Raw genomic sequence first — 24,738 nt, 5'->3', positions numbered from 1 at the left:
TTAAAAAGTGCTTGCTGCTGGCCTATCAAGTCCCTTCACAAGGAAGCACACCACTTCAATTGTCTTAAGTCCAGGAGTACTAGGACCTGAATCTAAATTGAAGAATTTAGAAGGGAAGATAAGTATAAACTCCATGGTGAGTATGGAAAAATCATGAGGATAGCTCAGTGAGTTCAACATTGCCCAATGAAACCTGCAGTGATTTGTTGGACATGAGCTAAAATGTCAGCACAGTTGACAAACCTTTCTAAAGTAAGAACATTAGGCAACATTAAATTGGTTAAAGGGGGGCATGGATAATGCCTGATGAGGTTGGTTGTGTAGGATTGGTGCTGTGGACCAGAGTGGCTCCTGACCCCAGAAACTACACTATCGGGAAGTGCTCCCCTCTCTAATCCTGCAGTTTCACTGCTGTGCCACAAACGCATGGAAATAAACTTCTTGGCTGATATGACATTTTTTGGACTGAAGACACGAGCACCATGGAGGAAATCGTCACCGGATCTAAGGTGGCACCCATGCGCGCCATGCAGTGCTCTGCATATTAATAAGCAAGAGGCCTATGAATGACCAAACTTACTAGCTTCATCAGAGGTAGGAGAGTGCAATAATATTTAGCTGGTTGGAATCTGAGCCCCCTGCTGCTTTCTAATATTTATTTGCCTCACCACCTCACTGAAGGCTGTTTTTCAGTACCTAATATGGCGCCCGAATGACCAAAACAATTTAGTGGCCCCAGTAGGCGGTTCATTCAGGATCTAATGAAGGCAAGAGGGTGCAATCCCTTAGAAACAGTCAGTCGCTGAATACCCTAACACCACCATGCTTTTCTGCCGCATGAAGGGGGAGACCCTCACCTCATTCTGCCTCAGTCATGAAAAAGAGGCATATTCCCAACTACACTGCCGGGGCTTCCTGTTCACAAGTTTTGTGCCTGTTAATATGACTGCAGTGTCACCCACAGTGTTTAACCCTTTACTCTGCTACATGTAGGAGGAGAAACCCTCATCTCATTTTACCTCAGCCTAGATGATGAAGCCTGCTTGGATTTATAAGGCTGGTTTTATCATGTTCACAAAATGGCACATGTAATTGTAATACTATGATCTGCTAATTGAAGTCAGAAGAGTGCATTACCATAGTACTTCTCCATAACGCTAAACCTATTACAGCTTATACGGTGACAGTCTTTGCTTATCCGGCCATTTTTTTCAGTCATCCCTGCCTTGCAGACTCATCGTACAAGTGCAGAGGGGCCTTTCCCTCAAAGCACCTTAAATCACCTTAACTCTTTCAGGAGATGGCTACAAGTGTAGAGAACCTCCCCCTGAAAAAACCTTAAACCACCTCAAACTCTTTCAGTAGATGGCTCTTTTTGCAAGATAATTTTAGAAATGTGACAAAAGGCAAATGAGACTAAGTCAAGTGCCAAGGTCGCAGAGAACACAAACTATAAATTCTGTGTGTCACTATATATGTTTGCTTGCACTATGCTTATCTATTGCGGTTTGTATTGAAGTTACTGGTGTACTCACAGAGCGAGCATTAGGCAGAAACAACACTGAACCACCTTAACATGGCATACAAGAAAGAAAAGGATTTATGGGGTGAACATAGAGGTTCCAAATGACAAAAAGAAGAGAAACCTGGACAAAAGTGTACTAACCAAGACCCTCCATTTCCAGACTTTCCAATAAGAGGAAAACAAGATCCCTCCAACAATATTGAAACCATTGTCTAGTGACTGAACTCACTACACGACCTGATTCAATCCACAGAAACTATTACAGACAACCTACAGGTTGAAATGGTGGGCCTCAGGCAAGATGTTAAAGATTTAGCCAATCGGATAAAGGAGGCACAATCTAGGATCAGCAAGGTTGAAGACAACCAGAACTTACTGATGAAAAGACCAGACATAATGTCATGAAATGTAATGTAAATATAAAGAGAACTTTGGGACTTGGAAGACAGAAACAAGAGGGGCAAATTGAGGATTTTTGGCATGCCAGAAATCACAGAAAAAAGCAAAAAGTTGTGTGCTGTCTTCTTGGAATCATGGCTCCCGCATGTCCTGGAAATATCGTTTGAAAGAAGCTTTGAAATAGAAAAGGCCCGCAGAATTCCAGCAAGGACGACTTTTGCTTCATCGATTAATCCAAGAGCACTTATTTTCAGAACATTGAGATGTCAACACACGGAACTGATTCTGGATGCACAAGACATATTAAAGTCATTGGTGGGATGGGTCACAAAGTAGCCATCTCTCAGGACTATGACAAGCCAACGGTAGATCGAAGAAAGAAATTCCTTATATTATGTACTGGTCTTAGATCTCTAAATATGACATTTTCCTTTTAAGGCCCTTGCAAGGATAAAGATCCCTCATGAGGGCCACTCACGCATTTATGATGAACCCAGAGATCTTAACTGAACACCAGTATCACTCACTGACTCTCTCCACCACTTTATTGGTTTAATATACAGGTGAAATTGTGCTCTTCACCGCTACTAATGAATGTTGGAAAGTATCTTTTTGCCATACATTCTGATGGTTATCCTTGTTCAGAACATTTTAGATAAGGTATCAGTCATATAAAATGATCTAATGTTATGTTATGGTAATATGAATTTATAAAGCGCATTATCACCCAGGGGTCTCTAAGCGCTATCAGCGGACGTCCAACGCCAGTTAAGAGGAGAGTGGCCTGCTCATAGAGACCCCCATGCCACTAAGAAAAGCACAGTCTTCAAACTCTTCCTGAATGGGAGGAGATTCCTTTCCTTGCGTAGTTCAACTGTAAGGCTGGTCCATGCCTGAGGAATTGTGGTCGAGAAAGCTCTTCCACCCATGGACGAGAGATTAAACTGGGGGCAGACCAGGTAGCAAGCATCAGCTGACCGGAGAGTCCTGCTCGGGGTATAGTTAGTCAGTCGGCCCTTAATATAGCTAGGGGCTAAGCCCTGAAAGGGCTTATGCACAATACAGAGGCTTTTAAATTTAGTTCTCTGTATGATCCGGAGCCAGTGTAGGTCCTGCAATAAGGGCGTGGCCTGTGCATGTCTGGGTTTTTTGAAGATTAATCTGGCCGCGCCGTTCATTACAAGCTGGAGCCTGGCCAGAAGAATTTTCCGTAGACCATAGTATAAAGAGTTACCATAATAGAGATGCAACAGAATCAGGGCTGAATCTGCCAGTCTAGGGGTGGCAAAGAACAACAGTGGAGACAGATTCCAAAGCTGACGCATTAGACTGACACTGGTTCCGACCACAGCCGGCACCTGTTATGTCATGGATAACAAGGCATCAATTTTGATACCAAGGCTTTATACAGCCACGGCAGATTCGGGAAGGGCCCCAGTTCTGAAGGCCAGAATAGATCATTCCAGGGGTTTGAGGCTGTGATAACTACTAAAACGTCAGTTTTGTCAGGGTTTATTTTTAACGAATTGGCTGACATCCAGTTGAAGGTGAACTTGAGAATATCTTGCATTCTCAAGTGAGCCCTAGGTGAATGGTCAATCTGGATCAGAATTTGAGTGTCGTCGGCATAGTTATAAACCCTGCAATCCATCTGCTTCAGTGCTGCCATCAGGGGCTGCAGATAGACATTGAAAAGCAGAGGTGATAAAGCTGAACCCTGAGGCACTGCGCATGCCAGAGTTGCTGGGAGGGACACCAAATCTGCTAGTTGGACTCGCTGGGAGCGGTCCCTAAGGAAGGAGGTCAGACAGGCCAGAGCCGTGCCCTGAATCCCTAGATCCACAATCCGCGATAGTAATTGGCCATGATTAACGGTATCAAACGCCGCGGATAGGTCCAGTAATACCAGAGCACATTGCACTTTTCTGTCTAATGTGTTCTTGCTAACTCATATTCACATTAATTCACACCAGGGGCACTTCATCCTTGGTAGAGATATATATTTTAATTTAAGTTCTTTGTCCTGTATGAATTCCTGAGGTACCTGATGCAGCCGGTTTCCAGTTCTGCATGTTTTTTACCTTTTAGCTATTATTCTAGACATGGCATTTGTTAATATATGATATATCAAATAGCCTCTTCTTATCAAATAGGTATGATGTTTTAGCTCAGTGTTCGCATGTTATTAAATGTTTTATTACTATTGTGCAGCTCGGGTCCAGAGACCTCTCTTTGGAACAAACTCCTGTTTTAGAGGCATACATAGTCCCCTTTTCTCTTTTGGGGGTGGGTCCACAGGGTAGGTCGATCGTGGGGGAGGGGGAAGTTTAGGGTATGGGGTTTGGTTTTGGGTATGGTTTTTGGAGAACTGTGCAACAATACTATATGATAGGGTGATATTTGTCGCTTCTATGCATTTTAGTCTGCTTTGCTTTTCTCATCTGTTCTGTTCTCTAATCCTCCTGTACTCTATTGTTTTCTGAAGGGTCTTCCGCTGCGCATACCATGGTATTTTGGATTTGTTTTTGACTGATGGTTTCTGCGTCTCTTAAAATATTTTCCCTGAACACAAAAGGTCTTAAGCATCCAATCAAACATAAGAAGGTGTTAGATTCTCGGAAATTAAAGAGTGATAATATTATCCTCCAGGAGACCAAGGCTGGGCCTGTAGAGGCTTGCAGTATTCAACACACTTATATCGGCTCAGTCCATGGCCCAAAATATACTGTGGTTTACAGTGAGCTGGATGACGACGAATCTGCTAAAAATGTATCCAGATAAAACGGAGGTCTTGGTAGTTTCAACTACCACCTCACCCTGGAATGATCTGTTCTGGCCCCAAGAACTTGGACCGACCCCAAAGCCATGCCCCAGCGTAAAGAGCCTTGGTATTAAGATCGGCCAGGAGTATCCGCCGTTGTTGGATCTTGCACCAACTTGATTAGGCAGTTGCGAAAGTTAGTCCCTTTGCTTTCTACAACATGCTCCGAACCATTGTTTCGGCAACAATAGTCTCCAGGATCGACTATGGGAACGCATTATATCTAGGTCTACCAAAAAATGTAATCAACCGCCTACAGGTCACCCTGAATGATGCAGCACGGTTAATCTTTAGATCACCCAGACAGACCCATGCTTCTCCTTTATTGTACAGGCTACATTGGCTCCCTATACAGCAAAGGGTGGAATTTAAAAGCCTGTGCATTGCTCATAAGGCAATTTATGGGCAGGCGCCTGCCTATATAAAAGAGAGGCTTGAAGTGTATAATCCCAAGCGAGCTTTAAGATCTTCCAATTCCCAATTGCTGTCATGTCCGCTCTTTAAAATGGCGACCAAAGGTGGGAGATCCTTTTCAGTCCAAGCCCCTACAATGTGGAATAAGCTACCCGAGGCCCTTCGTAAAGAACCTAATCTCCTCCTCTTTATGAAATCTTTGAAGACATTTCTATTCAGAGACGCATTTGCATCTCTGTAAATTAGGCCGATAATCTGCATTCTTGTTCATCCTACTTCTTGTTGCTGTATCTGTCAGAAGCGCCTTGAGACCTGACGGTGATTTGGCGCGATATAAAACCCAGATAACAATAACAATTTGAGATAGAGCGTGTTCACAGAACTTAACAAGTAACATGGAGTACAAAAGAAGGTTTTTCATTTTTTAATCCAAACAACTATGCCCCAACAACAGATGATACCTCCTTTTGGTAAAAAAAAACTACACAAACTCCCCAAAGACAGTCGACTCATTCTGGTGGGTGATTTTAGCATTGCATATGACACTACTCTAGACAGAATTTCAGCATGTCCCCACAGACCTAATTGTTCCCATAGATGGCAACATACACTAGCTGAGGACAATGAACTTGTAGACATTTGGAAACTACAAATCAGATGGGTAGAAATTTCACATTCTATTCTCACACCCACAATATCCTGTCTAAAGCTGACTATTTCTTTCTTAGTAAAAATTTGGTCCACTCAGGCACAATTGAGCTGATACTCATTTCAGACCATGCATGTATCACATTAAGCAGGAATCTATCCATACAACCTAAATCCTGTCCATGGAAAATGAATAACAACATACTTTCCGATCAAGATTCTAAACCAAATTTCCCAATCTTTATCTTACTTATTTAAAGAGAATGACACTGTTGGTATTGCTATTGAAACAATTTGAGATGCTATGAAAGCAACTATTGGGTAGAGAGGATTGGCAATATGGACATTAAGCATAAAGGGTTAAATGCAAGGCTGAATCTTTCAGAGAAACAAATCACCAACTTGAAATAAGACTGGAAATTAGCTCTAGATCCTTTAATTACATCCAAAATTAAGCAACTTAAATAAGTGAAAGGGTCCACATCTGGTCTTCTAAAATTAAAGCCATAAAACTTCTAGAACGTAATATAGCAGATAGACTTCTTGTGTTTAACTCTTAAGGATTCAAAAAAATCTATCAATATCCCAACCTTTAAAGATGGTAATGCTATGATACAAACAGACCAATCAAAAATCGTCGGAGCTTTTCAGGATATAAGCGTAATATAACCCCTCAGACCAGAGATAAAAATATTTTGGAGGCTTGCAGAGCTTTTTTGTAATCCCTCCAGCTTCTCAGACTTTTCGGAAAAAGACACAGAAGCTCTTAATAAACCAATCACATAAGACAAAATTACTATAGCTATTAACTCTCTTAAAAAAAAAAAAAGTTCCAGATGTCAGTTGTTCAATTCATTTTCTTTATTCTGAATGATGTCAGTTATTGTGGATGAAGCTTGAGGCATTTTTAGATGTAGTAACTTTAATTTAATGCAATAGAGAATATTTGGATAGGGTGCATTTATTTTGGAGCTGAAATATGAGCAGGCAGACTAGCGAGGAAATGGCATTGACTTCTTGTACTACATGCGAAAAGCCACGCATGCCTACTACATTTATTTTGGGGTAGCAGACTAGAGAGAAAACACCACAACAGAGGTGTAATTAACCTCCTTGTGGATCTTGGCAAAGATTGGCTACCTTATTAACAGATTCAGGCGGGATTGGTGGATGACAATTTAAAAGGAGAATGTGTAGGTACCGAACTCGCATTCCGGATTTATCGGGCCGAGAGCCGGAAAGGCGTCGCTGAATTGGACGCCTAGTACAGGTAAAAGCTGTGGAACTATGTTAGACAGGCTTTTGGGGTAGAATGTTAAATTAGAAGCACATAGGATACTCTGAGAGGGAACATTTTATGTACTTGGGTTGTGGATTGTTTTTTAGGCAGAAAGAGGAGTAGTATCTTGGAATTAGGTGTTATAGGATGGCATTTTTCTTTTCTTGATACAGATTATGGTACTGACTATTTGGGAAATTAGGCATATACTGGAGAAATTACTTGCCAGTGGATTTAAGAAAATTAGAAGCATTTCTGTGGAATATACTGTTTGTCACGTAAAGACAAAGTGGGGTTTTATTATTGGATGCTCAAACTCAGGGGCTTATTTTCCTTCAGGGAGGTGACTGTTTTTTACTGAATATTGTTTCAGGGATTAAAATTGGATTACAGGACAGGACTGGATTGCTACACATAATATTTAACAAAAGGACTCAATTTGAGAGATGGATCGCCACCCATAATATTTAACAAAAGGATATAACTTGAAAGATAAAATTGGATACAGGACTGGGTACGTACAGATTAGGTGCAGTTAAGGATCAATGGGGAAAATAGTCAGATAGACTCAGTCAGGTTATATGACCTCATGTCTTTTATATTTCATTTTTTCAATTGCCAGGGTATAGAAGCATTAAGATAACAACAGACGCAACTACAGTATTTACAGCAAGGATTAAAAGTTGAATATACTCGAGGAGGTGAGCTTTTCATATGTGAATATAAGAAATACTAATTGACCAACTGTCAACTACCATTATAGATTTGGGATATTTGATAACAGAACTGTTCAATGGGGTCACTAGGATCCAAGTTAAGTTTGTAGGATTTCTTTACTTTGTATAATAGAAATATTTTCCATTCAGATAAATGTTGGAGTATCCCAATTGGGACTTAAATGGTATGAATCAGATATAGAATTGTCGGGTTTCTCCTTTCCTTTGGAATGTTAATTCACTAAAGATACGGGTTGCTGTACTGATGTATATTTCATTTTTAGAATGTTCAATAGGTAGACTGGGTATGTGATTGGTGCTTTGTTAAAAGAAAGTAGACTCGTATTTATTTCTGGACTATTCTGTTCTTTTTATAATTTTTATGATATATTGTTTTCCTTATTTTCATGCCTGATGATGTCCCAAATGGGGTCGAATCGCGTTGGCTGTTAATTGTGTTGTATCTATAATAATCTTGGTTGGAAGCTGACTGACATCATTCAGAATAAAGAAAATGAATTGAACAACTGCAGCTTGGAGGACTTTTCTTTGGAGTTAACATCTCTGAATATAAATTGTGAAATTGTATACACAATATATTTTTCTTTGTCTTATATTTAACGCTCCTTCTGTATATTTTTTTGGGATATCAAAATAGAGTTTTAAATCTTAGGGCCTGTTTTATAGTTTGGAAAGATAATACTCAGTTGCAATAGCGACAGAGTAGCATTCCTTACTTTTAGGATTTCTTCAAACAAGATACCAAATTTGGTTAAATACAGGAGAGGACACTCACCCTGAAGTCTTTGTTGCAATCTTCAGGCATGCATTTTGCTGCTTCCTGCTGGGCATGCTTCACTAGGACTTGACCAATCAATTGCTCTATGTGCTGTTGCAGTATTTGCAGTCCTTCCTGGAGTTCAGCAAGGAGCTGCTGGTGAAATTCTGTACGGGCCTGGTCGGTCTCTTCTTCCACTTTCCCTTCATTTTCCAAAATTCGAGACTCCTTTTTTAGAAGTTTACAAAAACATAACAGATTTGAGAATTCAATATTTTGAAATACATTATTAAATACAACAACTAAAATGAGACAAACAAGTCCTTTTTCTAAATGTCTATACGCACTAGGACATAGATTGTCATTCATTTTAAATTATTCAAGAATTTCTATAAACTTTAAAATAAGTATGTGAATTAATATGTACCTACATGTATATGGCTCATGTTTTGCCATTAAAGATAAAGGAATATTTAGGTATCCAATCCTTTCACTTTTTCCCTTCCATTCTAACGACAAGGTGTGTATAAAGTGTTCCTTGCCATACAATTCTGAGTTTTTGGTGGCCACAAACAAATAAATAAACATCATACATACAATAAATATACAATATATTAATTTACCACAAACAGTTGCTGTCTGAAAACAAATGATGTGTACCGTTTTTAAGCAGAAGAAATGTATGTGGTCCTAAAGTCTAAAGGCCTGATTACGAGTTTAGTAGTATGGGAGCGGGTGACCACGCCAGCATCTCACTCCCACACAGCCACACTTGAATGCCTGCCAGATTAGGCTTTTTCCGATGGGTGGTGCTTTTGCGGTCCCAGGTGGTGAGCCTTAGAAAGGCATTGCAATGGGAACGCCAAAGCCCGTTCTTGCATGGCATGGACTGGTTCAGTGCAAGAACTAGGCTACATGCATACAGGAGGGCACACCATGTGCTCTCCTGCATGCATCCCCATGCAAAGGGTGGTTTGGCAGTCCTACAGACCGCCAAACTCGCAATTAGGCTTAAGTATTTTGTCATCTAATGAAATGCTTCACAGCCTATACGATGTTGTCTATAAAATAAAGTACAAGAAAAGAAGATCTTCTATGAGCATAAGTGCATCATATGCAAGCGCTTGTTCTTCGATTTCAATCAGCAATCTTTTCAAACATGCTCACAATACGTCAAAGTGAAAGCCTACATAGCCAAGAATAAGGGCTGAAAGTTTATGTTTTTGAACAGTCCTTTGATTGCACATTCAAATGCAAATACAGTGATTTAAAAAAGTAATTAAGTTACCAATCTAAAAAACTACAAAATTAGGTAAGATAAAGATCTGGAAATCCAGTAATGGAATTCCGTAAAAAAGAATCGGTTAATGTTCAAATTTATCAGATTATTAAAACAAAAAACATGTGGGAGGGTGTGAAGACACAGTAATCACCTATACAACAAACATTAGCAAAGCCAATAGGTCTAGCATAGGCCGCCGTCCTTTTGGCAATTCATAATTTGTTTTGACATGGTTTTTGTAAAACCTTATTGTCAAGAAGCTGCAGGATCCACATCAATATATAAAAAATAAATTGGCTAAATGGGAAAAAGTTTTTGTTGGGTCTCATTACCATAAAATTGTCTCACACTTAAAGGCAGCATGACATAAACAACAGTGAAGTCAGCCAGTGGCTTTAGTGGGCAGATGCATTTCCCTTTGATGCATGCTGGAGTGGGTGGGAAAAAAACGTGAATGACGTAACAGCAGACTAATGGATGATGTTTGGCTGAAAAGTCAGTATGTCATACACAAAGACAAAGACCAAATAAAGCCAAATTGTCTGGCATTGGCTACCAGCATCTTGCCTTTGAGAAAGAAGGCAAGAAAGAAAGAGGGAAGGAAAAAAAGAAAGAAAGAAAAAAATCAAGAAGGGAGGAAAGCAAGCAAGAAAGAAAAAGTAAGAAAGATGTGTCAAAACTCCTTCCAACCACAGGGCACACAGCGGCTACTGCATACAACCATGGTGGTTGAGGACTTTTACTACCGATGTCCCGGGATGCGACTTACTTTGGATCCTAAGGAATTAGGATAAGTACCCCTTCTGCACTTGACTCTCAGTGGTAGCTGTTGATGAGCAATCAAAGGCTCCTTCAGGTAGGAAGGGTAGATACATGTTAGTGAACACGGCTCAATATCTCAAAGTGCACTCAGGAATGTCAATAAATCAATGTACAGTCAAATACTTGTTTTGTATGAAAAAGAAGTATTTTATTTCTAACATTACGCAATCAAAGAAATAACATTTGTAATCAACAGCACAATTGCCTTTAGTGTCTATGTGGCAGCTTCCTGTCCCACCATCATCCTTGCAATGCGATTGGGGTTATTCCCCATTCACTGGTGACTGCATCCAGGGAATGCTCACTAGTAGACCATACTCAAGAATTCCCCTTAAACTCTTTAGGAATTAGTCAAAAGTGTCCATGGTGCTGCAGCACCTTCAATAGTGAGTCCCCTGAGGCCCAAACAGACCCAACCTAAGTTTTACCCACTCCTGCAGCACAGAAGTATTTCAGCGGGTGCCCTGACCACAGACACTCGCAAGCTCTGGTCTCATTCGGAGAAGTTGGGTTGCTTGCAGTAAATGCAGCAGCACCTCGCTGGCACAAGTTGTCTCCCGAGCGGCTGTCCTGAGTGATAGGTGATGCTCCCAGCCTGTGGAGATGCATAAGTCAGTCTTACCCACATGGGGAGTAAGAGGTGGGGGGTGATTCTATCTCCGATTTCTCGACTGGAACCCAGTGATGGTGTGACAACTTCCTCGGCATCCTCCACATTCCTTGGGGGTAGATAACAATGTGCAAGCTGGACCTGCTGTGGGCAGCCTCTCTCTTTTCTCGGGCAATGGTCCGCTCTCTTGGCAGAGTTAGTACTGGCAGCCCCTCCAGGCATACGGGGTTGCTGTGGCACTTAACGGAAAAGCGCAGATTCCTCCGGGGAAATCACCGACACCACAGCAGCCCCTCCTGGCATACGGGTTTGCTGCTAAGGCAGACATGAGTCTTTGGGTGCTTGTCGCACAATCACTTCAACGATGGCCCCCTCTGACATACAGGCTCACAGCAATGACACCGTACAGGCTTAGCGCTCCCCACATGATGCCCGATGCATGGCTGTCTCCTGGCATACGGGGGCCGTTGGAACAATACTACATATGGGCAATAATCGATCATTGCACAGTCATTTCCTCATACAGGGAGTTATGTTATGCTATGTTATAATGAGTTTTGTATAGCGCTCAGCTACTCTGAGGAGTGTCCTGGCGCTTAGAACCCACAGCGGTGCAGAGCAGAGGAAGGCAGGCAGAAACCTACTGAACAAAAAGCCAAGACTTAAGGTCCTTCCTAAATGCCAAAAAGGTTTCCATTCATCCTAAGAGACAGAGGTAGGGCATTCCATAGCTGTGGTGCCTGGCATTTGAAGGAGCAGCCACCGCAGCGGGCATGCCTGATCACTGGAACAAAGGCCAAAGCCAAGGAGGATGACCTAAGTGATTAAAAGAGAACGGACACTGGTATCTGCAAAAACCATTAGTTTTTATCGAAAACCCTCATAGACATCCTGGAGTTGTTATAGCGGTATATCTTTTCATCCGCCCCATCAGGAGTCTTGGCATAGTCATAGGGTCAACGATTGACGTGCAGTATGCCTGCCTCACCCGAGGCTACTTCTGGTGTGTGCATAAGTGTCCAGAAATGAAAAAAGAAATATTAAAAATAATGACTTAGCCTAGAGGACTTGGTTTTTAATCTAAAAAATTTTTTGACTAGTCACTAATGTTAAAAAGAATTCGGATATTGAGGTAGTTGTGTTACTAAACTACCGTATCACTTTTGACAGAAGTCGACATGTTTCAGCTCTTCGGGCCCACAGAGGGTCAGTGGAGCTTTCGTCAGGACATAAACAACAAACATATGAACAAAAAATGTGTAACTCATACACCCTTTGAGTGTATGGTGAAAATAACACAACGGAATTTCCGATCTGTGAAAGAAACCAATAAAGTCATTGTGACAGCAGTACATTAACTGGGTTAAGGCAGACATAAATAGATAATAGCATTATTATATGCGAAAACGGGAGTAAACCTAATTGTGGCTTGACTCTCGTGGAGTGGGTACATAGGAGAAAACTCATGGGTTTGGAAGTTACGGGCAGACACTTCCAAGCTTTATATTTAGGGATTTTTGTGACATAGTTGTATTTACAATTCTATTGTGGGTGAAGGGTTTGGCGCGGAGTTCAAAATCGATAGAGGTGATTGCGGACAATTGTGACAATTCAGGCTTAAAAGTAAAAAGGCATGGTAACAATACATATCGCCGATTGTGAGTCTATACGTAGTTAATAAAACGTTATAAAAGAAACGACTCGCGTGTTCAGTGAATCGTGGGTGTTGGGAGACCTGGGTTTTACAAAAGGGGTTTACAACATTTGTGGTTTGTGCTACCAACTCCATGCACACCCCAAAGAAAACCCGTCAGGTACCTGGTGTTTTCAGAAGTTTGGTATCCAACAGGGAATCAGAGTCGCATCTGGATTTACTCTACATTCGGGATAATATATATTCATTCAGGTTAGTATTGGCCGTCATCTTACCTCATTTCTTCGGGAGAACTCAAAGAACGCCATTCTTACCCATGCGGCATCAATCTGTGAGCCTTGTGCTGACTCTGCCCCCGGATGTGGGCGGGTCATGAATTGCTGGTCTTTTGTATAGGCCAACGACACAAAGGAAGGACCAGTTGTTTTGTTTTTGTGGCCGCTATAATAGGCTAGTGTATTGGACTTACGTAACCTGCTCCTAGGTATACTGGAACCTATATTTTGACCACATATTCATGTAAAATTCTGAGATCCAGTATATTCACAGTTACAGATGAAGTACATGTTTAGTAAAGTTGATTCCACGGAATGTGGTCATTCATTCCTATTTCATCAGTCTTTAAGCGATCAACCCATCTCTGTTCTTTATTAAAAAGAACTTGTTCTGCGTTTTGATCCTTGATTTCAAGCATTTCTAGTACTGTCCACTTCAGCTCGTCACATGTATGTCCAGCTTCAATGAAGTGGGTGCACAGTTTGGTTGTATTCTTTTTTAATCTGACATTGCTCCGGTGTTCCCCTATGCGGAGTTTAACTTTCCTGCATGTCATACCCACGTATTGCTTTTGGCAAGGGCATGTGATCAGATATATCACGTGTGAGGAGTTACAGTTAGTATGGCTCCTTTGAGTCCATTTCAGATTGTCATTTAACTGTAAGGTCTTGGTACTCGACGTGAATTTACATACTCCACACGTGCCACATGGATAATGTCCCGTGACTGGCATCATATGTACATCTCTGATTGTAGATTTTAAGGGTGTTTTCCTAGGTCTTGTGTGTACAAGAAAGTCTTTTAAGTTCTTGGTTCTTTTGTTGGCAAAGCGCGGCTTGGGCCAGTTCAATGTTCCAGAGGTCAATATCTGCCAGTTTTTCTTTATTAGTTTCTGCACCTCATAGGTCGCTGGGCAAAACGTAGTCACGCAGGTGACGAGATCTTTGACTGGTTCTTTTTGTATGCTTTGTAGTAGACAGTCTCTAGGTTGGTTAGAGGCTCTTTTTTTACATTTCGATATTATTGATGATGTGTAGTTCCTCTTTTTGAGTTTTTGGCTCAATTCGTCTGCTTGTTTTTTGTAGTCCTCTTTTTTGCTACAATTCCGTTTGTGCCTCAGGAATTGGCTATATGGGAGATTATCTCGCAGCGGACGGGGATGGTAACTGTGATAGGACAACAAACAATTTTTAGCTGTTGGTTTAGTAAATGTTTTTGTCTCCAATCTCCCATTTTCCACAAATATGGTGAGGTCCAAGAAGTCAATTGTCTCCTTGTGTGCTGTGGAGGTGAATTTTAGCCAGCGGTCTCTGCTGTTTAGCCATTCCAAAAATATTTGGAGGTCAATTTTGGAATCCCAGATAAGTAGAACATCATCAATATAACGTTTCCAGTATTTAATACTGGAAACGTATGGGTTGGTATCGTGAAGGATGCTTTCTTCTTCAAGGCGGCTCACGTAGAGTCCCGCCACCGAAGGCGCAAACGCACTCCCCATGGAGGTGCCATGGCATTGTAGAAACAATTGGCCATTGTACTCGAAATAATTTTCTTGCAATGCAAGTCTGCAGCATTCGAGTATGAAGTGACGTGGAGTTTTGTATGTCCACTCAAGGTTGAAGAGCAAGTCCTCCAACATTTTTAAGGTGTCTTCTTGGGGTAGGCTGGTGTAAAGGGATTCTACATCCAGCCCTACCAGAAGCATGTTGTTTTGGTCAAAATTTACATCTCCAATCTGATTCAGCAGGTCTCTCGTGTCCTTAAGATATGTTGGTGTCTTTTGTACCAACGGTTTTAAGAACTCGTCCGCAAATTTGGATAGGGGCTCGAGTAAGGAACCGATTCCCGAGACTATCGGGCGTCCAGGTGGAGGTGTTTTGTTCTTGTGGGTTTTGGGTAATGAGTAGAAGAAAGGTATTTTGGATGTTTTTGGTGTTAAGAATTCCGCCTCTTTCTTCGAAATCCATCTATTCGTTTCTGCTTCATGTACCATCATTGCGATTGTGTTGGTCAATCTCTCAGTGGGATCCACATCTAGTTGTTTGTAGAAGGTTTCGTTGGACAGTAAAGTAAGGCATTGTTCATTGTATCCTTCTTTTGTAAGGATTACCACCCCGCCACCCTTATCAGCGGGTTTAATTATAATCTTCTCATTGTCTCTTAGTTCGAGCAAAGCCTGTGTTTCTTTTTTGCTCATGTTGTGGTAGACCTTTTTGTCTTTGTCCATTTTGTCGATTCCTTTCATTATGGCTTGTTCGAAGGTTTGTACTTCGATTGGCACTGCAGCAGGAGGAGGACAGAATTTAGATTTTCTTCTTAGATTGGTATCTCCCTCCATCGAGGGTTTGTCAGAATTGCCAAAGAAAGCCTTAAGTTTAAGGGTTCTACAGAACTCTGCTGCTTCACATTTAAGTTTGAAGCGATCAGTTGTAGGCGTTGGCACAAATCCAAGTCCTTTATTAAGGACGTTTTTCTGGTCTTCGGTTAGGGTGACTGTTGTCAAGTTCACTATGAGTGAATCTACTTGCTCGGTCCCGGTTGTGCAGAGGCCATGCTTCTCGTTTGCACGTTGGGCTGTTGGTCTTGCATTTGAGATTTTTCTTTTTGCCTCTCGTGGTGTTGTGGCCTCTCCCTAAAAAAGGCTGTGTTTGGTGTTGAGTGGCATTGTTGGGCATATGTTGACTTTCCATTTGGTGCTGTTGGTTGGCATTGGGATGGTAAGGATTCATCCATCCAGCAAAGGGGGGCATGTATGGGGGATAGTAGGGCATTGGATTGCCGTGAAAAAATGGTGGTCTGTGCCATCTGTTGCCTCGTCGGGGACGTGAGAACCTGAAATTGTTCCGACCTCTTCTAGGGGTAGAACCATCAAAACTCGCTTCTGAGCCATCTGAGGAAGCTCCTCCCGATGTGTCTCCATCTGTGCCGTCGTTGGTAGCGGTAAAGTCTTCCTTTGAATAGGGGTGCATTTTCTCCTGGCTAAACTTTTTTAGTTCTTTGGCCAGTTTCTGTAGTTTGTTTTGTGTAAGATATTCTTGCATATCCTCCATTTCTTTGTTAATTTCATCCAGACGTTTCTTGTATACTTGAGGATTGATGTTTTTCTTTAATTCATTTTCACAATCTTGTATTTCTTTCAGAAGTGCGTCCGATAATCTTTTGGCTGTTTTAATACCAATCTAAGAAGAAAATCGAAATTCTGTCCTCCTCCTGCTGCAGTGCCAATCGAAGTACAAACCTTCGAACAAGCCATAATGAAAGGAATCGACAAAATGGACAAAGACAAAAAGGTCTACCACAACATGAGCAAAAAAGAAACACAGGCTTTGCTCGAACTAAGAGACAATGAGAAGATTATAATTAAACCCGCTGATAAGGGTGGCGGGGTGGTAATCCTTACAAAAGAAGGATACAATGAACAATGCCTTACTTTACTGTCCAACGAAACCTTCTACAAACAACTAGATGTGGATCCCACTGAGAGATTGACCAACACAATCGCAATGATGGTACATGAAGCAGAAACGAATAGATGGATTTCGAAGAAAGAGGCGGAATTCTTAACACCAAAAACATCCAAAATACCTTTCTTCTACTCATTACCCAAAACCCACAAGAACAAAACACCTCCACCTGGACGCCCGATAGTCTCGGGAATCGGTTCCTTACTCGAGCCCCTATCCAAATTTGCGGACGAGTTCTTAAAACCGTTGGTACAAAAGACACCAACATATCTTAAGGACACGAGAGACCTGCTGAATCAGATTGGAGATGTAAATTTTGACCAAAACAACATGCTTCTGGTAGGGCTGGATGTAGAATCCCTTTACACCAGCCTACCCCAAGAAGACACCTTAAAAATGTTGGAGGACTTGCTCTTCAACCTTGAGTGGACATACAAAACTCCACGTCACTTCATACTCGAATGCTGCAGACTTGCATTGCAAGAAAATTATTTCGAGTACAATGGCCAATTGTTTCTACAATGCCATGGCACCTCCATGGGGAGTGCGTTTGCGCCTTCGGTGGCGGGACTCTACGTGAGCCGCCTTGAAGAAGAAAGCATCCTTCACGATACCAACCCATACGTTTCCAGTATTAAATACTGGAAACGTTATATTGATGATGTTCTCCTTATCTGGGATACCAAAATTGACCTCCAAATATTTTTGGAATGGCTAAACAGCAGAGACCGCTGGCTAAAATTCACCTCCACAGCACACAAGGAGACAATTGACTTCTTGGACCTCACCATATTTGTGGAAAATGGGAGATTGGAGACAAAAACATTTACTAAACCAACAGCTAAAAATTGTTTGTTGTCCTATCACAGTTACCATCCCCGTCCGCTGCGAGATAATCTCCCATATAGCCAATTCCTGAGGCACAAACGGAATTGTAGCAAAAAAGAGGACTACAAAAAACAAGCAGACGAATTGAGCCAAAAACTCAAAAAGAGGAACTACACATCATCAATAATATCGAAATGTAAAAAAAGAGCCTCTAACCAACCTAGAGACTGTCTACTACAAAGCATACAAAAAGAACCAGTCAAAGATCTCGTCACCTGCGTGACTACGTTTTGCCCAGCGACCTATGAGGTGCAGAAACTAATAAAGAAAAACTGGCAGATATTGACCTCTGGAACATTGAACTGGCCCAAGCCGCGCTTTGCCAACAAAAGAACCAAGAACTTAAAAGACTTTCTTGTACACACAAGACCTAGGAAAACACCCTTAAAATCTACAATCAGAGATGTACATATGATGCCAGTCACGGGACATTATCCATGTGGCACGTGTGGAGTATGTAAATTCACGTCGAGTACCAAGACCTTACAGTTAAATGACAATCTGAAATGGACTCAAAGGAGCCATACTAACTGTAACTCCTCACACGTGATATATCTGATCACATGCCCTTGCCAAAAGCAATACGTGGGTATGACATGCAGGAAAGTTAAACTCCGCATAGGGGAACACCGGAGCAATGTCAGATTAAAAAAGAATACAACCAAACTGTGCACCCACTTCATTGAAGCTGGACATACATGTGACGAGCTGAAGTGGACAGTACTAGAAATGCTTGAAATCAAGGATCAAAACGCAGAACAAGTTCTTTTTAATAAAGAACAGAGATGGGTTGATCGCTTAAAGACTGATGAAATAGGAATGAATGACCACATTCCGTGGAATCAACTTTACTAAACATGTACTTCATCTGTAACTGTGAATATACTGGATCTCAGAATTTTACATGAATATGTGGTCAAAATATAGGTTCCAGTATACCTAGGAGCAGGTTACGTAAGTCCAATACACTAGCCTATTATAGCGGCCACAAAAACAAAACAACTGGTCCTTCCTTTGTGTCGTTGGCCTATACAAAAGACCAGCAATTCATGACCCGCCCACATCCGGGGGCAGAGTCAGCACAAGGCTCACAGATTGATGCCGCATGGGTAAGAATGGCGTTCTTTGAGTTCTCCCGAAGAAATGAGGTAAGATGACGGCCAATACTAACCTGAATGAATATATATTATCCCGAATGTAGAGTAAATCCAGATGCGACTCTGATTCCCTGTTGGATACCAAACTTCTGAAAACACCAGGTACCTGACGGGTTTTCTTTGGGGTGTGCATGGAGTTGGTAGCACAAACCACAAATGTTGTAAACCCCTTTTGTAAAACCCAGGTCTCCCAACACCCGCGATTCACTGAACACGCGAGTCGTTTCTTGCATAACGTTTTATTAACTACGTATAGACTCACAATCGGCGATATGTATTGTTACCATGCCTTTTTACTTTTAAGCCTGAATTGTCACAATTGTCCGCAATCACCTCTATCGATTTTGAACTCCGCGCCAAACCCTTCACCCACAATAGAATTGTAAATACAACTATGTCACAAAAATCCCTAAATATAAAGCTTGGAAGTGTCTGCCCGTAACTTCCAAACCCATGAGTTTTCTCCTATGTACCCACTCCACGAGAGTCAAGCCACAATTAGGTTTACTCCCGTTTTCGCATATAATAATGCTATTATCTATTTATGTCTGCCTTAACCCAGTTAATGTACTGCTGTCACAATGACTTTATTGGTTTCTTTCACAGATCGGAAATTCCGTTGTGTTATTTTCACCATACACTCAAAGGGTGTATGAGTTACACATTTTTTGTTCATATGTTTGTTGTTTATGTCCTGACGAAAGCTCCACTGACCCTCTGTGGGCCCGAAGAGCTGAAACATGTCGACTTCTGTCAAAAGTGATACGGTAGTTTAGTAACACAACTACCTCAATATCCGAATTCTTTTTAACATTAGTGACTAGTCAAAAAAATTTTTAGATTAAAAACCAAGTCCTCTAGGCTAAGTCATTATTTTTAATATTTCTTTTTTCATTTCTGGACACTTCTGCACACACCAGAAGTAGCCTCGGGTGAGGCAGGCATACTGCACGTCAATCGTTGACCCTATGACTATGCCAAGACTCCTGATGGGGCGGATGAAAAGATATACCGCTATAACAACTCCAGGATGTCTATGAGGGTTTTCGATAAAAACTAATGGTTTTTGCAGATACCAGTGTCCGTTCTCTTTTGATTAACAGTTACCAGTTAAGGGGAAACGAATGGACTCTCTATCCTCTTCCCTCCCTTTGTTTGATATAAGGATGACCTAAGTGACCTGGATGGCTGATAGAACTCCATCCGTTTGCTGATGTACTTAGCACCTGTGCCGTGAAGTGCCTTAAAGGCCAGAGTGAGCGCTTTAAAAACAATGCGCTTTCTGATTGGAAGCCAGTGAAGGGTTTTTAGAAGGTCACTGGCACTAGATCTCTGCTGGAGGCCAAAAATGGCACGCGCTGCAGCGTTTTGGACAATTTGCAGGCACGTTAGAAGAAATTCCGGAAGGCCAGGGTGCAGCACAGTGGCGTAATCTAAACGAGAACTTATCTATGCCTGCACAGTAATTCTTCTGTGGCCCAGAGACAATAGGGGCAGGAATTTCCTATTCATGTTTAGGAGACCAAAGCATTTGCCACTAGGCCCAGTATCTGAGGTTTCAGGGTGAGGCCATTATCGACCTGCACGCCTAGATTTTTGGTCACCGAAGAGGCGGCAGCAGGCGGAAACATGGCCGCCGGCCACCAAGACTTCCACCTCAAGTCTGAAAGGCACCCGAAGAACAGCACCTCAGATTTGTCTGAATTACACTTAAGACTGTTACGCTAAAACCAGACGAATACTGCCTCAAGACAGCTTCGGATGCTCTCTCCATCAAAGTCAGAGTCCCTGTCACAAGCGAAGAGGAGGTGGGTGTCATCAGCGTACGACACGATCTGGGCTCCGTAGGACTCCGCCAGTGCCGCCAGAGGAGCCATATAGATGTTAAAAAGAGTTGGGCTCAAAATTGAGCCCTGGGGAACTCCTACTTCCAATGACGGCACCAAAGCAGAGAACGGGGGGCCCAGACCGTTGTTGGCGGTCAGCTAGAAAAGACTCAAACCAACTGAACACCGTCCCCCTCAGCTATTGGTAGGGCTCTGCAATGGACCTTGCTTCTTCCAACGCTCTCCTCTTTCTCACAGGTCAAACTGGTTTTGGCAAGCAGGCAATTGCTGGAGCTCCAGGCTCTGGGGAAGGAGGTATTGGTTTTCCTGGGTGATGTCCCAGGAAGGAGACCAGCAGACCTTGGACCCAGCCCTGGCCACAGGCAGAAGTCTTGCAGTGCTTCCCCGTCTTACACAGCCCATTTGGCTGTTTGGCAGGTGTCACATTTTGGAGTCTGAACTTCCCCTTCTTATAGTCCATTTTCAGACAGCAAATCTAATTTAGGCAGAGAGGCTTTGAAGTTTTATGTTGGGGATCTGCTTCTTTTGAAGTGTACACTTTTCTTTCTCTTCTTTCCTCTTAAAAGGCTGTCTTTCACAGCAGGAGAGGCTGAAAAGCTGATTGTCGCACTGCTCTATCCCTGTACTTTACCCATCCCAAGCACACATACATCCAGAGTAGAGTCACTACTCCTGCACTGCGCAGCACTCTACATCTACCTGATGTAGCTTAAGGTTGATTTAAACACACAGCAGCGGAACTTTGAAAAGGTGAGTGGGCCTGTAGGCCTCACTTTAGTGACACAGGGTAAAAATAACCTGTTCACTTCTACTGATCACTACACTGTATGCTGCCACCACCGCGCTGGTGCTGCTTAACATTTGGTGAAGGTGGTAGCCTTCCACCACTTTGAGGGTAGCACTTTGTGGTCCATCCTGGTCCATCAAGAAGGCAATCTGTGAGACAGGCCTACATCGTGCCTCAAGGAAAGAAGGACGGAAGGAAGGACAGAAAAGGCAAAAGAGATAGAAGACAAGAATGAAAGAAAGAAGGTAAAGAAAGAAAGACACGGTTGGCTAGATTGATGGAGCACACTTAATGGCTTATATTCAGAGTTCATGTGAGCTGATGTAACATAGTAGCAGCCGTATAAACAAGGCCACTCCTAAAACGGAATTTACAAGAGCATTAGCAGGAGGTGTGATCTGAAAAAGCTGGAACGTGCCCTGTGCTCACATGAAAAGCGTCCTGCTATCACACCAGGCTCTAAACACAAAGACAACACTAAATTAATTATAAAGTAAAAAGAAAAACATTGGCTCTGAAGTGAAGTACCTTCTGTGCGAATGTTCTCCTTGTGAAAGATCAAAATGCAGTCACTGAAAGTGAAGTTAAACAGTGGCTTAAGTAGGCTGACCTATTCCGCCATGTTATAAATGTAGTGGACAAAAGCTGGCGGTAGACGCATTAAGGACAATAAAATCTGGGGTACTTTCAACTAATACAAACAGGCAATACCATCATTCACCATAGTTCAAAAATGATTTAACAGGCATGCAGACTTTTTTCAACATGTCCCCCATCAATTACTTTAATACTTATTAATAATTTCTTCAATCTCTAACTGAACAATTGTTTCAATTGTCAAGCAAAAGCACAGCGAAACATTTTTTTCATGTATGATCATGTTATATGAACAACCATGTTCTTAATAAAAAAATTTAGTTCACAACAAATCATTTTTTCAGGCAAAATAATATTTGATCTATGGTGAATGAAGCTATTCTTGTTCGTAGTACCTGTAGTGGGCAGCAACAAAATGCGATTAAACAACAGCAGTCCATTGGAAGAAGAGAGGTGGCTGAAAGGCCCTTTAAGTAAGTATTAATATATGTATAATTATAGTAAAATCAAAAGATCTTGGCTAACGCCAGCCCTAGAGAACACCAGGATCTAGAGGCTTAATACCAAATTAGCATAAACAAATAAGCTGTTGTAAGAAAATACTGCAATTTTAGAAGAAACTCGAACCTGAGCACAAACAACTGATTATATAAGAACAGATGAGTGAAAATATCAAAGCTAAATCATACCCAGAGCATGTTTACGGCAATAAACGTCACAGCAAAAAACACTCCGCACGTGATAAACATGAACCCCCTACATCAAAAAATGAATACATAGATGTTTGCAGAAAGCAGATTTAGTAATAAGGAAATGCATGCTACAAATTCGGACTTGCATCCAGATTGTACATTAACACAATAGAAATCATCAAACGTATTGATGTGATTTAAGGGTGGTAGATGTGACCCATGTTTGGCTCCTTTTGATTCCTGGCGCTGCCTTTGTGACCCATGGCCTCAGACTTTGCAGAAGGAGCAAGCCACACTTATGGATGTTGGGCTAAGTGTTCATTATACTACTAGTGAATATTAGTTTGCTACTCACTATTACTGTAATAAAAGGTGTAGGAACCGGGTCTGGAATGGGACTTTCACTGGCTGTTTAAGTAAAATAATATGCTTATAAATTTATGTGTGTATGTATGTGGGCGAGTGTGCTTGGGTGAAGGAGTAAGTGTATGTGTGCCATGTGTGTCTGTATGTGTGAGCATGTGTATGTGAGTGAGAGTGAGTGACAAGCAGTGAATGACAATAAATGAGATCATGCGTTAGTGTATGAGTAAGAGTGAGTGCTAATGAGTTAGCGAAAGAGTGACTGTGTGATAGTGAAAATAAAGAAGAATGAGTGTGAGGCATTGTTATTATGAGGGAGTGTGTGTGATAGCGAGTGAGTGTAAGTGTGAGTGAGAATGAGAGCCAGAGTGATGAGAATAAGTTGGGCCTGGCATACGCAAGTTAATTCTCGTCTTTAAGAGAAAAATGCTGCCATTGGCCTACTTGTGGCAATACCTGCATATGGGATACTCACTGCAAAATACTGGCACAGACACATTTGAGGAAATTCTTGGAATAAGGGAGGACACCTATGGCATATGGGGTGGGGGTATTTCGTGACAAATGGTGTCCCTGTCATACTAGGGTTAACATTTGACATAGGGGTCCCACACACTATATTGTCGTAAGTAATAGCAAAATGTGGGCATTGGGATACTGTATGTAATGTTTGCGCTAAATGCAAAACCACTGCAAATTGCTTACCCTGACAAAGGAGTTAATATTGGACAAATGGATGTTTTGTTTTTAAATATTGTCTAATCATGGAGACTGTCATGTTTCATTAGCTTGGCACACCATGAAAGGACACGAATATCTGTTATGTGCCTTTTCAGAGCCTATGGAATTTTAGAACATTTCTGTGAAAGATTGTGCTTTAAAATGCACAATCAGTCTCCATTTTTTATTTTGTCATGGGAGAAAGCCCTCACCCTAGAAAAGAGTTGACTCACTTCCTTCGGACGCGACCTATAATTTAGGTAATTGTTTCCCCTTGGCATAACATGTCAGCACCTTAAAATAGGTGATATCTAAAATAGATATTTGCCTGTGTTTGTGTTGTTATTTTAATCATGTAGTTATTATTGTACTTCAGCGATGCTTATTATTGTGATGGCATCATGGTTAAGGTCATGTGATGTCACTTCCTGGGAAAATTCTGGTGAAAGGCGGTATAATGTCACTTCCTATCAGGTCAAAATCCCAGGTTCCACTCATATTTCTCGTTGGCTTTAGGCTTGTCTTTTACGCTGTACAGCTCTCCACAGCCTTTTGGCTAGGTATGACTATAGAAACACCATATACATACATATATACATAAAATATTAAAGTCAAAGGGTGCATGATGTCACTTCCGCTACCCCAGGCGTTTAGGTGAATCAACTTTATGATCGAATATGTGAGTAATGAACACCAAAGTCTAACTGCATTAACCCCAGAATTACATTTCCCCCATGTACGAGGCGTACCTTACAAGCAGAAGCAACACCTCACAACATTAGCACACAGCCACATGTGCACCATGAATAAAGGACACACGAGTTAAATATTTTGCCTAGTTTACTTACTGATAATCCTCATTACTCTGAGTACCACTGTTTAACATAATAATATCTACAGTAAGGAGGAATTTAAATGAAGTTTACTGGAGTGAAAGATTCCCCACTCGAGTTGGGTGTCTAAAAGAGTCCTGCCATTCCAGCATCCTCATGAGTGCAT

General features: G+C 41.7%; 1 protein-coding gene across 1 annotated transcript in view; it reads right to left on the bottom strand.

The window, feature by feature from the left end:
- The window catches only part of EVC (EvC ciliary complex subunit 1), a 609,121-nt gene that overhangs the window by 86,876 nt on the left and 497,507 nt on the right, over nucleotides 1-24,738 (bottom strand). Inside the window, exon 15 of the mRNA XM_086964104.1 lies at nucleotides 8,599-8,808. Coding sequence (XP_086820230.1) covers nucleotides 8,599-8,808 — 210 coding nt within the window. The remainder of the gene's footprint in view (nucleotides 1-8,598; nucleotides 8,809-24,738) is intronic.

This window comes from Lissotriton vulgaris, chromosome 3_2 (genome assembly GCF_964263255.1).
Source record: "Lissotriton vulgaris chromosome 3_2, aLisVul1.2, whole genome shotgun sequence".
Classification (NCBI taxonomy): domain Eukaryota; kingdom Metazoa; phylum Chordata; class Amphibia; order Caudata; family Salamandridae; genus Lissotriton; species Lissotriton vulgaris.
Note: the sequence above shows the minus strand (reverse complement) of the source record. Positions and strands in the feature narration are given on the sequence as shown.